Source organism: Euprymna scolopes, chromosome 7 (assembly GCF_053919585.1).
Source record: "Euprymna scolopes isolate OS-2025 chromosome 7, ASM5391958v1, whole genome shotgun sequence".
Classification (NCBI taxonomy): Eukaryota; Metazoa; Mollusca; class Cephalopoda; order Sepiida; family Sepiolidae; genus Euprymna; species Euprymna scolopes.
The window spans coordinates 62872819-62891177 of NC_136488.1; the positions used below are offsets into that span (position 1 = coordinate 62872819).

The 18359-nt window shown below is 32.8% G+C and overlaps 1 protein-coding gene across 9 annotated transcripts in view; it reads right to left on the reverse strand.

Annotated features, from left to right (window-relative positions):
* LOC145279766 (regulator of G-protein signaling 17-like) overlaps positions 1–18359 on the reverse strand; it is a 644014-nt gene that overhangs the window by 140476 nt on the left and 485179 nt on the right. For 5 of the 9 annotated variants that reach the window (XM_080131076.1, XM_080131077.1, XM_080131082.1 and 2 more), the window contains one exon: positions 13400–13497. The exons of the other annotated variants lie outside the window; for them this stretch is intronic. In XM_080131076.1, coding sequence (XP_079987202.1) covers positions 13400–13426 — 27 coding nt within the window. In that variant the 5' untranslated portion in view covers positions 13427–13497. The remainder of the gene's footprint in view (positions 1–13399; positions 13498–18359) is intronic. 9 annotated transcript variants of the gene reach the window in all.

Below are 18359 nucleotides of genomic sequence, written 5' to 3' on the forward strand. Positions count from 1 at the left end.
AACATTACAAACAGAGAACATAATCCAGTTATGTCTACAGGCATATTGCTTACATTAACAATAATAAGTAGCGTTTTATACACGTGTGTACTTTTTTAATGCGAATTGGGTTTATTTTCCTTCTCTTTTCTTTTACATGAAGTCATTAAAACTAAAAAAAAAACAGAATTGATAGCAAACTTTATTCCTTAAAAGGTGAAGGGCAGTTACAAATATATCTGGAATAAACCAAACTTAAAAACCTGCCAGAGGGTGGCTTTTAATTTAGTATAGTTTTGTTAATAGGAATAGTTTGAGAGCCTATACATGACCGTTAATAGTATTAATATTCTATCATCCTCATCGGTTTAATATCCATTTTGCATGTTGGTATGTGCTGTCTAGCTTTTAGAAATTGACTTCCAAAACAACCTATCTCTGGCCAGGTCTTTAGCACTTTTTCTCTCAAATCCACCCTACTCACTTCCTCCTATGTTTAACCTAATCCTTCCGCTACCAATTGATCCTGCTCCCTCAACTGTTCTACATTTAGTAACCCAAGAATTCTCATCTATTCCATCAATGCGACCACACCAACAAAGTGTCCTGTTCTGCAGACATCTCTCTACTGTCGAGATTTGATCTTCTTCTGAGGTCATCAGATCTAAGCCTGTTTTGAAGACTCAAATTACACAGCCATCATATCATTCTCATTTTTTTCTCCATGAAACGCATATCCTCACTGGTCAGGTTTCATTTCTATACATCATTACACTGTTTTCACATGACTGACGCTTTCCTTGGTCAACAGCACAAAGACAATTATGTTGCAGCTCATAAGAAAGCAATCTTATGGTAACGTTCTACAGACGGGAAATATTTGTAGTAATGGTGTAATTTGACCCCCACTCCCTATAATCTTTGCTTTATTGCTGTTAAATGATGATTGCCTCGTAAGTCGGTGTAATCCTGAATGAGATTCACACTGACTAGACCCTAACCCCCCCCCAAAAAAAGGTTTTTATGCATGGGCTTATCCGCAGACTATTCCTGAACTAAGAGAGCCATCACAACAACAATCAGGCAGTGTCAAGGGAAATATGTGTCAGAGTTATCAAGTTTTAAATGGAGTACTCCAGTCACTGCCAGAGGAGGAAGCAAGAGCTAGTGAGAAATGTATTGCTGTGGACTCCACGGCACAGACGCACACAAGCATAGGACAACCTAGATCCACGTACATACAGCAAATTGCACATGATGCTAACTGTGACCCTGAAGATCTGAGGCAGCTGATGGAAGACAGGGAAATCTGGAGAGAGCGAGAGTCACATTGGTTCGAGCAAGGAGCTTGCTTAGATAGATACTCCAGGTATGCTTATCATTAAATGGAGATAAAAACGAAGACTGTTGGTTATTCACAATTGAAATTTAGTGGACAAGTTAAACATAGACTGAAGTTTATTTATACCAATTATGGTTGGATTGCAAAAAGAATTGTGAATTTTATTGATGATTCCATAGGTGGCATTTTTGATTGATTGCTCAGGTTTATGTAAATCTTAATACAGAATGTCTAAAATGTGAAAATGTTTAGAAAATTCACAATCCTTTCAGCACTCCAAATATACTTGATATAAATAAACTTATGTCTATGCCTGACTTGTTCTCCAAGTTTCATTCATTAATGTCCAACAGTTTTTGTTTTGTTACAGCTTAATTATAAGCACAACTGGTTACAACATGCAACGTTTTCAATAGCTCCGACACATTCCTCCTCTACCACACTATTCTTTGTGATGGTCCTCCTCAGTTCAGAAATCGTTTGGGGATTGTTATTATAAACATTATCTTTAAAGAAATCCCATAGATATTTTGAAATTCTAGGGAGGCAAAGTCAGGATTTTATTCTACTGGTTAAAGTCAGATACGGTTTGACTTCAAAACCTTGTTAAAAGTTAAAGTGTCTTATCAAAAAACAAAAGACATGCAAAAAAAGTAAAAACTTAAGCTATGCGTGTGTGTGGTCCCCCTTTACATTTTCACCAAGTTTCAGAAAAATCTAATGGGTGGATCAAAAGTTATGGGGCAAGACGTGTCATTTTTTGCCATTTTGGTGCATTTTTGACCTCTTTTGAGCCCTTGGGGATGCAACGGAAATTTTTAAAAACGAAGACTTGGTTATTCACGATTGAAATTTAGTGGACAAGTTAAGCATAGACTGAAGTTTATTTATACCAATTATGGTTGGATTGCAAAAAGAATTGTGAATTTTATTTATGATTCCATAGGTGGCATTTTTTGGTTGATTGCTCAGGTTTATGTAAAATATAAATCTTAATACAGAATGTCTAAAATGTGAAAATGTTTAGAAAATCCACAATCCTTTCAGCACTCCAAATATACTTGATATAAATAAACTTATGTCTATGCCTGACTTGTTCTCCAAGTTTCATTCATTAATGTCCAACAGTTTTTGTTTTGTTACAGCTTAATTATAAGCACAACTGGTTACAACATGCAACGTTTTCAATAGCTCCGACACATTCCTCCTCTACCACACTATTCTTTGCGATGGTCCTCCTCAGTTCAGAAATCGTTTGGGGATTGTTATTATAAACATGATCTTTAAAGAAATCACATAGATATTTTGAAATTTTAGGGAGGCAATGTCAGAATTTTATTCTACTAGTTAAAGGCAGATACGGTTTGACTTCAAAACCTTGTTAAAAAGTTAAAATGTCTTATCAAAAAACAAAAGACATGCAAAAAAAGTAAAAACTTAAGCTATGCGTGTGTGTGGTCCCCCTTTACATTTTCACCAAGTTTCAGAAAAATCTAATGGATGGATCAAAAGTTATGGAGCATTTTACGTGTCATTTTTGGCCATTTTGGTGCATTTTTGACCTCTTTTGAGCCCTTGGGGATGCAACGGAAATTTTTGCAAAAAGTTTTTTTTACTGTGCACATCTATTTAATAAAATACAATTTGTGGTAAAATTTCAGGAAAAAATAATGGACGGTTATTTGGCAATCGTCCGGAATAACAGATACCACTGAAAACATAGGTCCCTCTCCGATAAATCAGGTGACCAAATTGAATGTTAAACACAAACATTTGTTACAGTTAACAATAGTAGTAAAATGTTTTTGAAATGTAATTTATGTAACTGGTCAAATGCAAAAAGGTTCGATGGACGGTTTGACTATAGGTTCATTTATCACCAGAAACAAGGATAAATATATTGTAAAGAGAAAATAAGATAGATAAATTGTAACGAGATTAGCCCTGCGGGGTTAGACACAAAATAAAATAATGATAATTTGTAATAGCTATTACAATGACAAAGAGAGTTGGTGTTGTTACATAAGTGAACTAATAAAATATGGATTAAGATTGGAATGTAGTTCTCATTAGCTTTTTGCAACTCAGATGAAGTGTTTTGATGTGATGTGAGTTATGAGTTGACTTGGAATGCAAGAAGTGCAAGATAATAGAGAGAGATGAGAACTCAGATGCAGACAAAGTTTATCTGAATGGCAATGTTATTGAGGTTGTTGAAAAGTTGTTTTATTTTTCCCTTGGTTATATCCAATTGGAGCACAGAGCGAAACAAGTGCTAGTGTGATTGCAAAGATCAGGAATGGATGAACTTCAGGGAATCTCTGCCATTACTAACCAGCAGAGTGTTATCATTGTTGACCAAAGAAAGAGTTCATCATGCATGTCTATGCAGTGTGAGGATGTGCGATCATGAAACCTGGCAAATGAGAGTTAAAACATTACTTCCCATAACTTTAACCACTTTAATTTTCTTATGAAACTTGGATACCTAGAGTAAAAATGCATGAGAAACGTGATGAAACAGTTAGAGTTACATTTTAAATAGAAATAAGCGAGATATTTCGTCATCGATCACCGAGCAGATACAATTGCAATGACTATAATATATCTGTTAATTTTTAAGTGATCTCATATGAGATCACCGGGAGGTAATGGATTAAGGAGATGCATTGCATGGACAGAAATCATATGAGGATGATATAATGGATGTGTAATATGTCCCTTAAAGGCAGGCTTAGATCTGATAACTTCAGAGGAAGAGTAAATTTCGAGAGTATAGGAAGATGTTTGCAGATCAATTTAAAAAAAAAAAAAAAAAATAAAAAATAAATAATAATAATAATAATAATAATAATAATAAAACTACTGAATTGTTTTCTGTAAAATTTGGTTACTTTTTTTTTTTTTTTTTAAATCATAATATGCAAATATTTACCAAAAATGTGATTTTTATTAAGTGCATTTACATAGGATTGTTATGTTAAGAAGCACGGAGTTCACTCTATATAGAGATGAAGATGAGATTAAGATAATATCGACATAAATCAATAAATGCACAAAATGCTTATTGATTTCAGTCTTCATTAGTGACAAAACAAACTTGGAGAAAGCATATCTCAGAATGCTAAACCAATTCATCAACCATTTGAGGAATTTTACAGAATTTATATATGTAATGTCCTTAAAGAATATAGCATCACTACAATAACCATTATCCTTGAATGGCCTCTTAGCCTTGATGAATGGTGACTATATAAAGTAAAAAAAAATCAAAATGTAGTATGATTGATTAGTTTTAACCATGTGAATTAAAAAAAAAAGGTTACAGTTAAGACAGTTGCCGTTCTATCTATGATAATTAAGTTGCTATTTTGCATATAGCTAGAGAGAAATTCTGAGTTTGTATCGTTTTCAGCAATTTTAGTGCATACACAATAGCAGTAGATCTGCTAGGGTTTGAACCCAACATTCAATGTCAGATCTGGTCTGCTTTTTTACCTGCCACTAGTATCATGTAAACTTATTCCTTGCTTCATGACCGGTTGTCCCTGATTAAACTGGCAACCTTATCAGGCAGGTTTGGACTTGTTTAACAAGGTTGATATGTGGAACTTCAGCAACACTAAAATCAAAAGCTGTCAAAGGTCGGATGAGTTCCAGAGAAGTAAAAAGTCGAGTTTGGTTTACTTTTGGCAATCTGATAACTCTTGCCCACCCACCCCATTTCTGACAGAGAGGAAAGAATTGCTGTTTTCTAAGTTGGCTATTGGTTTGAGCAGGTAGTATGTAATGATTTTCAATCCTCTCATGACATGCATCATCATTCAACTGTAAACCTATTCATCTCATTAACCCTTATCCTTCAATAGTTTTTGGTCTTGACTGATAAGAAATGAGCCATTTTTAAAGGTCACAGAAGCATCCAGTAAGAAAATCCTGCATTTCCTTCCATGGTTACATAATTTAATGCTTCATTGTCTTTTAAAGCCATATATCAGTGCACTTTCGCATTTCAGTCATTCTAATTTTAGTTTAGTAAAACTTTCTTTGGCTTGACATTAAGAATTCCTTCAATAATGGTTTGTGCTTTTTTTTTTTAATATGATTTTGTGGTAATTAAACAAATTAAACGAAACAAAATTAAACAAATGAAAATAAATGATAATGCAATATTTTTTCCCCCTTGTTTATTTCTTTGCGAGCTTCTGTTTTTATTCTATTTCCTGGATTTGTCTTTGTGTACTCTGACAGATTTTCTGTCAAGCCATCTTTCGAGATTGAAAACCAGTTACATGTTGATCAAACGCTAAGATTAATTCAAATGAACGAATAATACAATATCTAAATTAAGTGAAAAACAAACAAAAAACAAATATATTAATAGCTACATAATTAGTAATTTCATCAAATTATACTTCTAATACAGCATAGGATAATATATGTGTGTACATAGATCTACACAATCTCTGCCAAAATGATGAACACTTTGGTTATAAGTCTTGATTTTTTAAATGTTATAGTTTAAAGTTCAATCCGAATAGAAAGGTTTAACATATCAAATCATGTAAAGTTAGAAATACATGGTGGAACGATAAAATTACGCCCTAGAAAAGACTACATGATTCCATTTCCCTTTGATGAAAATCGTTTTTTTTTGTTTTTTTGCAGATGATCTACTAGTTGGCCAGTTTTGTATAAATCCCAAAAGTGATAGGAGCCTTCTATCATGTCTGAAAGTGACACAGTAATCAACGCGCAAGATCGGAGATGCATCACTGTACAATTCATGCTCTCTACCGATCCAAGTTATAACAACAGAATCATTGCTAACATCCTCAAAATGCATCGCCGGATTGCCATGAATAACAGGGATGTGCTCAGGGTGATGAAAACAGTTTCTAGCCACAGTTATGGTTTTTGGTGTAGTTTCAAGTAAGGAATATATCATGCCATCTCACATCTTCGAAGTTGGCTTGAAAGTCAATAGCAAAGTATACCTGGATGTGCTGAAGAGTCTGATGATCCTCTGGTGCAATTAGATTGCCACTGGCAGGTCCTGGGTATGGCAGCAGGACTCGGCGCCGGTCCAGAAGTCCAAAGAGTCCCAGGTTTGGCTTCAGAAAGAATGCAAAGACTTTGTACCGTTCTCTCACTGTTCCTCCTCCTTCCCAAACCTGAACTCGTTGGACTACTTTGCTTGGTCATATGTCGAGAGCATCACCAACATAACCTCCCATAACACCATCGCCTCCATCCGCCGAGTATTTACAGAGCTCCCACCGGCGCTTGTGAAAAAAGCATGCTTCCAGTTCTGGACTAGTATCGAGGTGGTGATTGAGGTTAAAGGCGGCTTCATTGAATAGATGTTAGCTCTACTACATAATCAGATTATCTGAATTGATTTTTTTTCAATAAAATTTTAAAAATAAAGTTGTAGTGTTGTTTCTTTAGGGCGACAATTTTATCGTTCCAAGCTGTATATACCACACTTATTTATGACTAGAGAGATCAATGTATTTACCGTACAGAGCAATTAATAAACAAAGGTATTTAATTATGTGGGTTAACTTCTTCTAACATATTTTGAGACAATTTCAACCTACTTGCTTCCTTAAAGTCTAGAAATGAAACTAAAAAGGTTTTTTTTTTTAGTTTTCATCTCCAGACTCTGAGGAGACAAGTAGGCTAGAATTATTATTGTTTGAATCCTGTTAGATGTTACCATGTATCAGAATAATGAGATGAGTTAGAGCACAGATTAATGAATCTTGTGGTATCAAATCTTACAAAATATTGGGGGGGGGGTATAATATTTTTATATAAGACAATCCCAGACAAATAAAATTGCTCAATATACTAGATAAATTAAAGAGCAAATTAAAATATATAGATTTTTATATTTAAATTTCATTTAGAAAAATATAATTTCACAAAAGAAAAATTTATTATTTAAACAGAAGATACAATATTCACAGTAATTTCTTTAATCCATGGATTTTCGATGTAGGCTCATCTCCTCAGAGGAAAGTCATTAACAAAATATTAAATATAATTTTGCTATTCAGCATATACATACAAAATATATTAAAGGTTGAATCTTTTTTAAGGGACATAAAAAGAAAATAAAGGTCGAAACAAGAAAAGGATATGAGATTTTGATATCCAAATAGAATAATAATTCTTGAATAGAATGGGACAATGTTATTAGGTTCCAGATAGGTTGAAGATTTCCCCATTTCTTTCTTAGAACTGCATGCCTATGGAACTCTGTTCCGTCTGCCTGCTTCCCACCTGACTACAACTTGGCTGTCTTCAAGTCCAACGTTAACAAATTCCTAATGAACTGCCTCCTTAAGTAAACACTTCATCAAATCTCCACACTGACGTACTGTACTTGCAATAACCCTTATCCCTGAGTGGCTTCCGGGCCTTGATAAGTGGTGACCACCGTGTAAAAAAAAAAAATTCCAATTCTGTTCGATGGAACATCCAGAGTAACAGGCAATAATCCTTTGGGAATGAAGAATTTTAGATTTATTCTGTCTCATTTTTGGTGGTGCAGGATCCATAGAAAGATGTTCTATTTTATAAGGTAAAATTCGACTGTTCAAAATAAATATTCCAATTAGCTACAATATCCATGATAAAATCAAGATAATTGGAATTTAAAAGCAGGTTAAATCTATTATTTTAAGATTGGATTTTAAATAAAGATAAAAAAAAAAAATAGAGGTTTTAAAAATAAACAGTAAGATTTTTTGTTTTGTTTTTTTTTAACCGCTTAGGCAAATTTTTCGAATCACTACTTAAATGAAAAGAAAAATTGAGAAAAATTAAAACATCCTATTTATATTCTGAGTAAATGTTTAAATAAAAGAGAAGGGAGAAAAAAGTCAGAACGAAAGTTACTTTTAGTATAGCGTGCGGGTAAGAGTGATATAGAATTCAGCACAACAGACAGCTTGCAGTGGTCAAAGGTGAGAGGAGGAAGGAAGTTTATATGAGAGGGGGCAACAGAAAGCGTAAGTTGAAGTGGTGGGGATTGTCTATAAAGATTGATTTGACTCTTAAAATTATAAAATTAAAGTTAAAATCATTCAAATTATCGACTGGATTAAAGCCAATAAAATAAAAACAATACTTTTAAAAAAATATGTAATATAAAGCGGGTTATAAAAATAAAATTATTAGCAATAAAACTACATAATTAGATAACCTACGAAGTACTATAAAATCTTAAATGAATAAATTACTGCTGAAGTAATGGGGTAGGTTGAAAAATGTCAGTTGTAAAGTCTATAAAATATGAAGCTAAAATATTAAAAATCTAGAATAAGGACAATATTAGTGCCTGAGGTAATCATATTAAAAGACTTAAAAGATGATTAGTACTAAGATAAATAATAGTTTTAAAAATAATTTTAGATAAGAGTATTTTAAAGGAATATTTATCTTACTTTTATGTTAATGTTGTCTTATTAAATTTTAGTCCGTTAAATATTAGGATTTAATGGAGAGGTCTTCGATGAATTGTATAGGATTGCAATGCTGCAGAAGAAAGGAAATTGTAGAAGATGAGCTGTGGTTTTTATTTCCATTTAGATTGTGAAAGGTAGTTCAAGGGCATATTAATAAAGTAATGATTGAATATGCAAATTAGGAGTTAGTGCTATATGTAAATGAATATAAGTGTTTAAATAATATCAAATGGTGTTTTTTAAAAGTACCACTCAAAAGCCAAGATTTGATATGTAACATGTAAACATGTCATTTTGGGATATGAGAGAAGGACGATTTAAAAAGAGAAATAATCGATTAAGTTGATTAAAAGATTCCTAATGTGCATTCCTAATGTAGAGAATATGGTAAAATTGACTATGTTGAGTAAATGATAATGTGTATTGAGTATTATTTTTTATTGCCGAATGTTAAATGATCTATGTTATTTCAGATTGGCTGTATTTAAATTTTCTCTTGTGTTTGCATTGTGAGATGAATTCGTTTTTAATGTTTATTGTAGGTTTAGGGAAAGTAATTATTTTAACTGCTTCATAGATGCAAAGATGACAAAATTTAGACCTTGATGTGCATGATTTTGCTTTTTTAGTATACCCAATTTAATTGAACAAGGAATCTTAAGTGTTAGGTTTTTAATTAAGGTAGTTAAAGAAGTTTATTTTTTATTCTGTGTATTTTTGTTTTTGAAGAAATGTTAGTGGTTTGAGATTCTCAGTTTTATTAAATTAGAAATTGCACCTATATATGTGTGCGTTTTATATCTGATTTTAATTTTGTTCTATTATTTAAGTGTCTAATTAGGTTAATATCGGGATTGGTATTTAGGCTGGTTTTGAATTGAATAACTTTTTGGAGAATAGTCAGATGTATATTTGTCAGTTTGTTGCGAGTTAATTGTGGAAAAACCATTACAGTAATTATTTTGTGGGTTGTTGTTATTTAACATGCCTGTGTGGTTTACTACAGTTGTATTGTTTTGATCAGAGTCATTGGTTATAATATTATTTGGATGGGTTTCATGCATCGGCAATAATATCACCATGCAAGACTATACAACGTCCTTATGTATGCAATCATTATTTAGAGAACAGACTTTTTTATTTTGGCAGTTACATTTATTTATACGAGTCGTATTTGGGGGAGGGGTCTGAGCTTTTTTATTTTCATGTTACCGGATGATATGATTGTTTGCGCTAAATTCGGCATAGTTGAGTATGATATTTTTATAGACTTTTTATTTAATAATGTACTTTACTTATGTAGGTATTTAAAAGAGTTTTCTACTATTAAGATTTTGAAAAATTCTTTAAATATGTTTGTTTTTATGTTTGAGCTAAAAGGCAGATTGAACCATATGGATTTCTTTCGTCTTAGTCATCTATTTTCCTTATTTTGTTTGTGGTCAGAATTTCTATTAGTATTAGCATCTTTTGGGATTGGCTATTTTTGCTTGGAATAGATTGTATTATATTATTACTACCTGTCTTTAGGGTCATACTATATGTGATTACTGACTTTAATTTTTTCCACCATATGGACTTTTTTGCTGCATTCTGTATTATCCATATATCCTGAATTTCTTAAAGCATTGTTGTAAAATGTTGAAAATTGGTCAACGGTTTTTGTCAGCTGATAGATTTGAGATCCTTTTTTTTAGATAGCTGGTACTATTAAATTACTTCTAGATTTTGGATGATTTTTGGATGATTTGATTCTTTATGTACATAAAATAGATTCAAATTAAGTTTATGGTAAGGGGAGTAAGATTCAGAAATTAAATTCAGGGAAATATCCAAGAAATTAAATGTTTTCTTATTTGGGTCAACTTCAATGGATAAGCTGTAATTTTTGTAAAAATTTGTGTAGTTTCTTGATGGTATTGTTGTATTGTCTTGGCCTGACTGGTGTGACAAATAATGCGTCATCTTTGTACAGTCCTCCCCGTAAGATTTTGAATTCTGTGTTAGGCTTTTTTAATAAGAAAAGTCCCACTAAATCTGTAACTTAGGCAGCGTCCGAGGAAATGAACCTTTATCTCCCTTTTCATACTAAGAACTTGGCCTGACAGAGTTTAATTCATCTAATTCCCAGTTAGAACCGAAATATATTTACAAATGTATAGCCAAAAAATGTTAGTCTACATTTACACACACACACACACATATATATATATATATATATATATATATACACTAGCAAGTCACCTGACATTGCCCAGTCGTAAGATATGCTTAAATGATATTTTAATTAATGCAGATTACATATTTATTATTACAGAGCCAATTCTTTATTGATTATTATATTGTACCCAATATACAGTAGTGATTTCAAAGTAAAAAAAAAAAAAAAGACTCGGATGCCATTAGAATTGAAAGCAAAATATACAACTCCCCAGCAGCATTCATTAGCTATGCTCATACGCATATACATAGTTAAAACAAAATGTTGTTTAACTTATGAATGTATGGAAACAGGTTTAGTTGACTACTCCTACCAAGGTCAACTGTTTTATTTTCAATTTTAACCTATTAGAACAATTTTTGCCAGCTAAAACTGAAATCAAATGTGAGCAACAAGTCCAAATACCCTATATATCAAATTTCAACTAGGAAGACCAAATATTCAGAGAGGAGTTTGGTAGAAACTTTTCACACGCACACTGAAACGGTCATATATATATATATATATATATATATATATATATATATTCTATGCGCTGGAACGTTTTCATCTTAGAAACTATAAAAAATGTGATTAATTAAAGTGCGTTTTTCAAAGGAATATGAAAATTAGTTAACCTTCATGTAATTGTTCGCATAAGTGAGTATATTAAGTGTATTTTAATTATTTTTTAAATAGGAAAAGTAAGCTTTCAATATCAAAATGAGAAAAATATCAAATTAATATCAAAGTGAGAAAAAACTCAACTTTATGGGTGTGTTTGTGTGTGTCTATATATAATATATAAACAGGGTGTCCCAAAAGAAGCTGACGGATTTGAAATTTAAATTCAACTGAAAGTACCTCTCTACAATAAATATCGACTCCTTAATGGTGTAACAACTCATGATGACTTTAGTAGAGTTAATCTAGATGCTCTGAAATCTTTTTTCGCTAGTTTGATGCTTCTATTGTTCAATCTTATATTTGATCAATTCAGCTTCTTTTGGGACACCATATATATATATATATATATATATATATATATATATATATATATATATATATATAAAATTCTATTTATTATTAAGCACTATTATATAAATATAGTAAGGATTCGCTAGATTAACTGGTATAAAAAAAATCTTCACTGAAATTAAATATTAGAAAAAAACTGTGGTACATTGGGTCATCCATTAAGTTAAATCGTTATAATCAGAAAAATTGAGTTTGCAAAGCCTGTTAAATATAAAGATATCGAAAATAAAATCAACAATTAGTCTTTTTAGCTTCGCTATATATCTTCCTCTTTCTCTTTACAACAATGATTTACTGATTGTTTATTCCAATCTTTTTAGAGAAAGTTTATAAACTAAAAGAGGAGGGTTCAAACAGCATACAATAAGGGAGGATGAAAATGATAGAAAGTTAGTAAGAATAATGAGGAACAAAGCGTAGTATCTGTTCTGGTGTTACACTTAGTCTGTTCTATTCTCGTCAGTGAAGAAGAAATCGTTCTGGACTGAAGCCATTTAAATTCTTGTTCCACTTCTGAGTTCCCTTTTCAAGAAGCTAGATCTTCCCACATTAAAAATTGACTTTGTGTTGAACTTTGCTCTCATCAAGAGGCAAGTAAATAGGAACCCAATTCCAAAACTAAAGAATATTTTAGCATGTTTTTTTTTTTTTGTATGGTAAAATATATCGGAAATATGTCTTTGGAAAACAAACTCTGGCTAAATCATCTTCAGTATAATACATATCTAGGTATATAACCTACTTAAGTTTATTTCAATTAATGTCACTATTTTTCATTTCCACTTAACCAATGTTGCTAACATCATTTGCCCCCACTTCAATGATTTCTGTTAAAGAAAAAAATAAAGTATAAAAATCCCGGATCACATTTAGTAAATTAATCCCCCCCCTCTTACAGTGTCGACTTTCAGGGGTTTACAAATACATGGATGAAAAGAAACACTTCTTTTATTTCCAAACATAACTTCTTCATCCTCTGATTAGCAGAAATATCATTTAAAAACACTAAACCAACGCTTTACAGTCATTCACACAATTGTTCACCCAGTGCTCACTTACATTTTTTCACATTAAGAAATTTGTAATTCCTTTATCTTTTTTTTTTTTTTCTAATAATATTTTCTGCTTACTATACATTCTGTAACAAACTTTTCTTGGTGCTTCGACTTTCCCAGGTAACGTCCATGCATGGGTCTGCTAGTACGCATATAAAATAAAATAAACACTACAAGCACGAAAATAAAATACATTTAACATAACTATTGTTTCATAATTAAAACTAGAGAATGACAACGCTTGAGACTGCGACAAAAAAATGAAAGCATGTTTTCTTCTCTACCCTTTTTAAGCTGCATTACTTACTCTTGTGAGCAACTTGTTAATCTCCATTCTTGAAGCAAACGCTCATTGGTCAGTCAGGACTAGTTAATGTTGGTGAAAAACCTCTTGCTCAAAACAACCTTTAGAAAAATAGACAGAGGAGAGTGTCGGTTTATATTTACCTGTCTGAAACGCAACTGAAATGTTGTGCAAGAGAAAGCAAAACAAAATAAGCAAGAAAGTGAAGGGGATCAAGAATGGAAGTCAACCAAAGTCATACCTGTAACAAGGCCGAGAAATCTAAAATTTTGGGTTCTTTTACTGGAGGCATGATTTCCAGTCCATCAGCGGATACCCTTTTAGCTGCAGACACTTTTGTTGCTCTGAGAAATAATAATTCACTCGTCAAATTCATTTAAGTTCTGTATTATATCATGAATTACATTCGGATTATAAGTTTGCAAATATACTATTAAAAAAATTTGGATTTTATTGAGAACTATTTTTTTTTTCGCCATTATTTAAAAATAACATTAAAAGAGTAGTTCATATCATAATTTATTCAGCCAAATTTGCTAGTTAGTTTTATATATTTTGTACAAATTTCATGCTGTAATCTTTTCTTTTCATATTATAACAAATTTGTTTATTCAAGAAATATTTTTTTTCCTTTTTTACTTACTAGTAAATATGAGAATAAAATGTTAGCAGCTAAAAAGATATCTTTTTAATGTTACATCTCTCGACCTGTTATAGGGATGGCCGTGAAAGACAAAACAGTTTTTTCAAAATAAGATTTTTAAAACCATTTTTTAGTAGATGTTGCTGTTCAGTATTTTAGAAAAATAGATTTTACTTGGCGACATCTTGAAGATGAAGATGCTTTTTTTTTTTTTTTAAAATCGTGTAGCCATTTCTGTGGTAATGTCATAATGTATGGTTGGTTGATTCGACAATGTTTCAAGGCCTTCAAACTTTTTATTTTTTAGTTTAAAATCATGCTTTAGTAAAAATTAGATAAAATAATATTAAGCGTTAAGGTTATAATGGATTTAATTATCTATGTGAAATATGGACAAAACAAGGGAACTAGGAGGGGGGGTAAAAAGTAAATGTGCACTTGTACGAAGATACATTTTTTGTTTTCAGTTGAGAAAGTGCATAACAGGAGCAGACAAGAGTAGATCAGGGACAAAAAACTCCATGTTGTATTCATAAGTTTCTTATATTTATTTTAATTCAATAAATGCGAAACCAAAAATTTCTTAACAAAAAAAAACATGAATTCGAAAATTTCAGAATTTTGGCTTTGTTACAAAAAAAAAAAAAAAAAAATTTAGTCGCTAATTTGTGTTTAAGAAATTGTATTTTGTATTTTTTTTTTGTATTTTTATTTTTACAAAGGGGTTACCAAATATCAAGGTCCTGGGGCCATTCGAGGATAAGGGTTTATGTGTGTATTGTAGTCATTGTGAAAGTAGTATAATAATCGTTTGTGGCAGAAATTTGATATAATTAGATTATTTGCGAGGACAGTTCAATAAGAACTTGTTCATGTTGGACTTGAAGACGACAATATTGCAGTCAGCTGGAAAGCAGAACCGAGTTCCACAGATAGGCAGTTCTAGGAAAGAAGCTTTGTTGATGGAATCCACATTTAAGTTTAGGCACCGATAGAGAGTGGTGGAATTTATTGATAGTGACTTTGGCTAGACGAGTGTTTTTCGTGAAAGATTGGCAAGTGGGGAAGTGGAGATTGGAGATCAGTCAAATACTTGCCATGAAAATAACGATAGAGCAAAGACAAGTTCGCAACATCACTTCTGTGAGAAAGAGGTTGCAGAGAAGAGAAAAGAGCATCACCTACTAGATTAAGAAGTAAGTTTTGAACTCTGTAAAGCCAGGATAGGGTGCTCTAAGCAGCTCCTGCCAAAATGTGGCAGCAGTACTACATCCTATGATGTACTTGGCCTTTATACAGATAGAGAATGGCATCAGCAGTGAGATATCTACTGGAGCGGAAAAATGATCCCAAATGAAAACATTATTGTGTTCTTACGTGTCATATCGAAATTAGTATAAATTCTTAAAATTATGAAAAATGATCTAGTAGAAAGGCTTGATGCATTTTTAATAAAAATCATCAGCATTTACGTTCATTGGTCACACAACTTTTCCATATTAAAACGTACAATAAAACTTGATAATTCGATAAATTCTATTTTTACTAGTAGTTATTTTATACTGGATTGTTTTTCACAAATTTTGGAATTTATACTAATTTCGACATGACTTGTAAGTGCAGAATAATGTTTTAACCTAAAATGCCCTGGTTCATCAATGTAAATACGCACCAAAGAAACTATACATTAGGACATTAGTAGTTTTGTTTTATTTTTTTTTACTTGAATATATAAAAAAAATTTGGTGGGAAAATTTTTTTTCAAACAAATTGGCCATATAAAAAAGCGCTATTATTTTGTTTAATAGCAAAATTTTTAATGTAGGTATTTCGTGGTTTGAATTATAAGGGAGAATTAAATGTTCCTTACTGTAACAACAGAGAAGAAAATGAAGTGTTGGGGTTAGTGAACCGTTTTGCATGTTAGGCACTCGTTTTTCAGTGGTGGTGGGTTAGGGTTCGTAGTTAGATTTTTTATAGGTGGCATTCATTCGCATATGAGAACATTTTAAGAAAGACGAATTGGGGAAGACAAACTATAGAATTTTTTGACAGCTGAGAGTGAACATTTGATGTTGAAAAGGAATTCTCTTAATTTCGTTACAGGATTCTAATAGTTTCAAAAACTCTTTTAGAATCTCTGTGCATTTTTTACAACAAGTATTTTTTTAAATTTTAATTCTTAATATTTATTTAGTAATAATTCTTAATAATTTGTTGATGATACAATGCTCTATAATAGACATGAGGGAAAAACGAATGTACGCATATCCAACACACGGTGTTCTAATTATAGTGCTGAAAAAGCTCCAACCAGAACTTGCCCCGATACTTACAAATCTGTTTAAGCGTTGCCTTAAGGAGAAGTGCTTTCCAACACCCTGGAAAACCTAATCAGTATACCCTGTATTTAAGAATTCATATGATAAGTCGTCTCCCTCTTAGTACAGACCAATAAATCTTCTGTGTCATGAGTAAGTTGCTGGAATCCATATTAAATAGAGAAGTAGTCAACCACCTCAGCAGAAATAACCTTCTTAGTGACATGCAATATGGTTTCCATTCTGTCAGATCTACAGCAAATGTGCTAACGGTTATATCTCATAGGATTAGTGAATCTCTTGACAAAGGCTTCCTCTCTAGGGCAATTGCTCTTATATCAAAAGTCTTCAATAAGGTATGGCATAAGAGCCTACTTCACAAGATTTCCAGCTATGGTATAACTAGAAATGTTTTCTCAATCATTAAAGCATTTCTCTCTGATAGGCTCATAAGAGTAGTAGTTAATGGGCAGAAATCAGAGGCCCTCAGTATTAATGTTGGAGTCCCTCAGGGGTCCATCCTGGGCCCAACTCTCTTCCTGATCTACATCAATGATCTCATAAAACATATACTTAAATTATTTGTTGACATCTATGCTGATGACACGACCATCTATGGCAAGACATCTAAGGCAAATGACAAAGTTCTCTCTGATTCTCTCTCCTCTGCTCTTGAGTGCATGGTACAGTGAGGGAAGAGGCGGCTGGTTACTTTTAATGCATCTAAAACCAAGCTCCTATCTTTACATCATCAACGCTCTAATCCCCATCTGGCATCAATTGAAATGGATGGTTCTCATCTAGGAGAAGCCCTATGTTTTGATAAGCTTCTGGGCTTGACCTATACTCCTGATCTGAAATGGAACACGTACATCAAGTCTGTTGCCAAGGTCGGTGGAAAAATGGTGGGATCCTTCTACTGCTCCAGAAGATATCTCACTGCTGATGCAATTCTCTATCTATATAAAAGCCAAGTACGTCGAAGGATGGAGTACTGCTGCCATATCTGGGCAAGAACTGCTAATAACAGCCTATCCTGCCTTGACAGAGTACAAAATAGGCTTCATGGCTTAGTGGGGATGCCCTTTTCTCCTCCTTGCAACCTCTCTCCCACAGAAGAGACATTGCAAGCCTATCTGTTTTATCGTTACTTCCATGGCAAGTGCTCGTCTGAACTCCAATCTCTGGTCCCCCTTCCCCAATCTTTCACGAAAAACACCCATCTAGCTGAAATCACTGTCAAAGATTTTCCCCCATTCTTTATCTGTGCCAAAACCAAAACGTAGATTCCATGAACAAAGCTTCTTTCTTAGAATTGCACACCTGTGAAACTCTCTTCCGTTTGCCTGTTTCCCACCTGACTACAACCTGGATGTCTTCAAGTCCAACATAAACAAATTCCTGATGAACCGCCCACTTAAGTAAGACACTTTATCAAATATCAACAGTAACGTACTGTACACGCAATAACCCTTATCCCGAAGTGGCTTCCGGGCCTTGATAAGTGGTGACCACCTTGGTTTTAAAAAAAAAAAAAAGAGAAAAAAAAAGAGATCCTAAAAAATGAGCTTTAGTTGGTAGTGGAATCAGGATGTAATTAGATGGCTATATCTAATTCTACAAAAGTTAAGCTTCTTTTCGTTAACTGCAAAAAACATTCCAAACCACCGATAGCCATGACAAATAACACCTCACCCGAGAGTCTTTCTTTCAAACATCTTGGACTACCATTCAAAGGCAACATGAATTGAAACAAATATATTGAGAACATTGTTAAGGCTGCTGTAAAGAAGGTGGGGTTCCTTTACCGTGCTAGAAAATTACTCACACCAGAGAGCATCGTATACAAAGTCACAATTCGCTCATGCATAGAGTACTGTTGCCACATCTGAGCTGAAGCATCTACCACTATTCTCTCACTCTTAGACAGGGTCCAAAAAGAGTCTCAAATTTAAAAGGTCCCGCCCTATCGATTAAGCTCCAACCTCTCTCCCATCAC